The sequence below is a fragment of the Primulina eburnea genome, chromosome 8, assembly GCF_022965805.1.
Source record: "Primulina eburnea isolate SZY01 chromosome 8, ASM2296580v1, whole genome shotgun sequence".
NCBI classification, from domain to species: Eukaryota; Viridiplantae; Streptophyta; class Magnoliopsida; order Lamiales; family Gesneriaceae; genus Primulina; species Primulina eburnea.
The window spans coordinates 15497475-15502583 of record NC_133108.1 but is presented as its reverse complement, the minus strand read 5'-3'; the positions used below and the strand labels follow the sequence as shown (position 1 = coordinate 15502583).

Sequence of the window (5109 nt, the reverse complement as noted above, 5' to 3'; positions counted from 1 at the left end):
CATCATCACATTTTTTTTTATAAATATCCAGTTTTGCTCGATATTCACATAACATTTTTACAAGCACTTACTATATACTCACTACATAACACATTGCGGGAATAGTTGACGAACTTGAGTGTTGGTAACTAACATTAGCAAAAAAAGGAACACAACGTCCACCAACTCTCTCATTTATCCGAGCATCATCAACTTATTCATCGATTTTTATAAATCCTTGCAAAAAAAAAACCCGATAATTATACTTGAGATGGAAAGATGAATAAATAAATAAATAATAGTATATATAAAGCTGATCCAACACCTGTTGTTAGCGATAACATAAAAAATAAATAGCGTAGACAGAGTGGTGTGTTTTCCAGATCATTTAGTCACTCACAGCTGTTATTTCGTGGGCCCCGCTTTCCATTAAGCTGCACGCTCGCTCCACTCATCCTCTTTTTCTTACTCGCAGTCACTTCGTTTCAGAACATTTCTATTTTTACATTAAATTTTATTTTATTTTATTTACAGCCATAAATTTCCAGACCGGCTGACATCTAGGGTTTCGTTTCTTCCCCGGTAAATTCAACGTTTGGTTTATGGAGCCCAAACCTAAGGTACGCATATCAATTCATGTATTAATTACGCTGGTCGATTGAGGTACCATCCTATTAAATGTTTTCCCCTTGTTTTCGATAATTTTAACTTTCCGGTTTCTTTTTTTTTTTTTTAAAAAAAAACAAAAAGAAAATTGGATTGAGTTTGAACTGAAATGAATTCCGAGGGAGCTGATTGGAATTGAATTCCTACCTTCTGGAAAATTTACTGTGTTCGATAATTCCCGTCGCTGGAATGATTGTTGTCTGTTCTCCATCTTGATCTTGATCTCAATAATATTTGGGCCATTAGTAGGTGGGAATTAGATGAGTTTTACGTTAGATGGTTTTGGTAACTGAGTGTTCTACACTGGAATGCATGGAAGATAACGCAGGGACTCTGAACCTCTCCGCGGCTGAAAATATGCAAGTTGCTGGTCCATGTGACATTCGGAATAATGGGTCATGTGTGTTGGAATGTAATGATTGGGAGACCTCTGAGATAGTGGGAAAGAAAACTGGACGGTCTGGGACTTTAAACTTGTCTCCCGTGCATATTGTACCCGGTTTGTCTCTCTCCATCCTCATCGACAAGGAAAGGTAATGGATCAAAGAAATGGAAAAGGATTAAGAGGGATTCGAATAAGGTTTGGGACAGTAGTGTTCTTATAAAAAAATGTAGGAGCACAAAACACGTTGGATCCAGGTCTGAATCCAAGTAAAAAAGATGCAATTTTTTTCTGAGAGAAAGCAAAAGAGCCAGGGTTCTGTTTCATCCAAGCATGCCTCTGTGAGAGTTTGGATGATTTTGCTCTGCTTTGTCATTCTGGGACATATATGGAGAATGGAGATTTGGAGTAGCAGGTCTTCATCAACCGAAGCTAGCTTTCCAAAGATAAAGGAGTGAGACATGGGCAGTGGTTACATCAATGCCACAGGGTCAGCAGAAAAAAGTAGGATTCTGGTCAGAGAAGAATCTGTAGGGGGGAAAGGTCAACATCGAGAAGGAAAACACTCATTCCAGCGTGGAATCTGATTTGCAAAACTCCAATTTTTTGTATATGCAGGGAACCTACTCCACAAGTAATGGAATACAAAGCGAAAGACCCACTGATTACGGTGAGTCATCTTGGGAGATTAAAGGAGGGAACCAGGATAATGGTTCCTCAACGGATCTAGATCCTCTGTCTGAATCTATTTTTAACCTTGCATCTGTAGAAGAAGCGCTAAAAATTGGTACGTCCATCTCTTCCCTTTTCTTGTTTTAGCTTTCTTATCTATGAATAATTGTGCTTAGAATCATACAATAGTTTGAACTTGCGCTGTTGGAAGAGAAAAAAATATAGCTATGTCTCACTTGTTATGAAATCAATTGGTCTTCCTTTTTCCATTTATCATCTATCTCATTGACTAGTTGTCATATTGATATAGAGGTGCTAAGGTTTCGGGAAATCAGGAAAGATGTTTTAGTCAACAATCCAGTGCTGGACTTACCCGCAGAGTTCACGAATGACGATCAGAATCCACAAGAAACAAGCTCTGAGCCATCACAATCGGGTGACGGTGTGCATAGATTCTCCTTTGCCCCACAATCTGAGGTGTTGGAGACAGAAAACAGGGATGTGGAAACAGAAATTGAGGACCTCTTCATGCAAAAAATCAAAGCTGAAGTGGAATATCTTGCTATATCAAGAGCGGTCCAAAACTTGAGTGTTGCTATTGGAGATCAAATAACTATTTTAGAAGAACAAAAAACTCTGGCTTCAAAGCAGACCCAGATACTGAATAAGCTTGGAGACACGGAAAAGAAGGCCATGATGCTTAACAAAGAAACTGAGAAATTGGAAAAGTTTTGCGAAGACATAGCTAGTGCTGATGAAACACTGAAGCTGCAGAATCGGGTCTGTAAGTACGTTACATGTTTCTTCATGCAGCTAGTATCGTTGGCGCTCGTATTAGGAATCTTTATGTTCCAGTTATCGCCAAAATATGTAGACAACATTCCCACTTAAAATGTTGACAACCTTTCTGTTTGCCCTCTCGACTATGCTTAGAATTTTGGTTCTTGATCAAATGTTCCTTGTTAGTTTGCGCATTTTCTCAGAAGTAGTCGTGTAGTTAAGACCTTGAGTGCTGGCTCATTCCTGTAACAGAATTTTCACTTTGTAAAGAATCTCCTTTTACTTGCAGCATTCATTGATTTTATTTAAAAGAATTTGGCACTAAGATTAATCAAGATTCCCTGTTATTTTTCTTTTGCATTTTGTTACTATACCTTCTTATTAATTAATTTAAAGAAAGAGAAATATCAGAGTTACGAATCTATATAATGTTGAATTGATTAAAGCTCATCCCCTCTCCCCCTTTTGAACGAACTTTTCCTCAAAAGTGACAGAACCACAAACTGCAAGTTAACCTCGTCAAAATGGGATTTTGAAATTAGGTTTGCTCCTAAGAAATTCAATCCTTTGTAGAAATACTTGTTAACAATATTAAATTTTAAAAATATATTTCATATCCCAAAAACTAAGTTAACTTAATTGAAAAATGTATCAATCGATATTCTGAGTAATCATCCCTAACATCCCTAATAATATATCAAATATGCACAAGACAAAGCACAACAGAGGATGTAATAATCTCTCTTATATCCATAAAATTAATTTCAAATAATACAAAGTTCGGTCCCCCCTGTCACAAAAGAAGAATACAAAAATAAAAGCCCCTAAAATCATGACTTGTCACTCCACTAGACCCTTATAGGTCTTGTTTATTTCGTGTTCTTGGAAGGTTTTTTATTTTCCCAAATTAAAAACAACACTCTTGCAATTTTTATTTCCCCATTTATATTTCGGGCCAATTGTATTAAAATCCCTAATACCATTTCAAAGTTTGTGTTCAGTCCTTGGTGTAAAACAATTATATTCTCACTCCCTGACAAAATCATTTCATATGTTTTAACTCCCTTGTAAACATCAAATTACCTAATTGACCTCATGTTTAATTAAAAGCCATTTTTACTCTTATTTATTTTGTTGAATCCATATGTATTTGGGATTTTAATATTATTAGCCCAATCCCTCCTTCGTCTTCGTGAGAAGAAATCCCATGGTGGTTATGTGTGAAACATCATTTACTTGAAGCTCAAAATCTTGAAGACGTCGTGCAGAAAAAATTCATCGAAGGGAAAATAAAGTGAAGGTGAGTTTCTTTCCTCAAACTTCCTCATTTTTTCGTGAAATTCTAGCTTTTAGCGCGAGTGAGTTTGTGTTCATTTGTTTCAATTTAATGCTTCTCTTATGTTTTTGAAAGGATCGGTTAAACTAATAAAAAGTTTTTAGAAGGGGGGGGAGTTGAATAGACACTTATCGAATTTAAGTATTCTTCGACAATATGAGTTCAGTTATGTTACAAACTGAAACTAAATATTCCGTCGGTCAATGACAATCAGTTAAACTGAACAAAACAGTTGCAGAAAATGAACTGACTGAAAGATAGAGTATCTAACTGAAAATAATGACTGAAGTAAAGATAACACAATATGTTTCTGGATGTTCGGAGATTTGAATAACTCTTACGTCACCCCTTCTATCACGAAGATAAGATATCCACTAAAAGACTTTGATCAAATACAAGATACTGCACTGACCCACTTCAGTTTGGACTTATCACTTTGCCACAACTGAAACTCTTAATATATAACACTTTTAAAGATGGTAACTGATGTTAGCACAACTTAGAAAATTTATCAAAGATTACAAAGTGCTATTTAAGCTCGAGAATGTAGCTTTGAATGCTACTGATAAAACTAGTAAGCGAGAGCTTTTGGCTTCTGAGTATGAGTAGATATTTTAGCTACGTAACAACAAGTAGAATGAGATAGCTAAGATCAGTTGTTGTTTCTTCGGCTGCTATCTTCGATTATTTATAGGCTTCTCTCTCAACGGTAACATTAAAGGATATTTGAATATTCTAACCGTTGATTGCTACGTTGATATACTCTGACATTCGTACGCCGCTTTTCTGAAATGCGGCGTTCCACTACCAGTTGCAGGTAGTTGTACTATTTGTCGGTTGTCGCTTTCAACTGATGACGTGCACAGCTGAGAGATCAGCTGGTAAAGAATCAGTTGGCGAGAATGAATTTCAGTTGTATCGATCAGTTAACTGAATTCAGCTGATGACGTGTTCAGTTGGCGATCAGTTCAGTTACTTAGTTCAGTTGGTTAATCTTTTGTCAAAACACCGGAATTAAGTTTCCAACAATTCCCCCCTTTATGGTGTTTGACAAAACTAGAGTAAAATATAACTGAATAACTGAACTCATAATAGATAAAATAAGAAGTTGATTCAACTAAACTCATATTCTTCACAAATACAAGAATTTAAGATTTATTCTGCTGTTCTAAAATCTGTTTAAGCTCTTCCCCCTTTTTGTTAAACTGATCCATCTTAAAAGATAATTTCCGAACGTCAGTAGCTAGAGCCGGACAGAGGTGGAAATGTTCTCAACAGCAGAGGTCATTGAGAC

At 36.2% G+C, this 5109-nt stretch overlaps 1 protein-coding gene across 2 annotated transcripts; it reads left to right on the top strand.

Annotated features, from left to right (window-relative positions):
• The first annotated feature begins 384 nt into the window (after nucleotides 1-384).
• LOC140838902 (WPP domain-interacting protein 1-like) lies at nucleotides 385-2770 on the top strand. 2 transcript variants are annotated; one of them, XM_073205517.1, is made up of 3 exons: nucleotides 385-599; nucleotides 1646-1814; nucleotides 2010-2770. In XM_073205517.1, exons 1-3 carry the CDS (start codon nucleotides 582-584, stop codon nucleotides 2588-2590), a joined length of 768 nt encoding a protein of 255 aa, XP_073061618.1. In that variant the 5' UTR covers nucleotides 385-581; the 3' UTR covers nucleotides 2591-2770. The 2 variants fall into 2 exon arrangements, with proteins under 2 accessions (XP_073061618.1, XP_073061621.1); XM_073205520.1 differs by having other exon boundaries at nucleotides 390-599; nucleotides 730-1814.
• Nucleotides 2771-5109: the final 2339 nt, after the last annotated feature.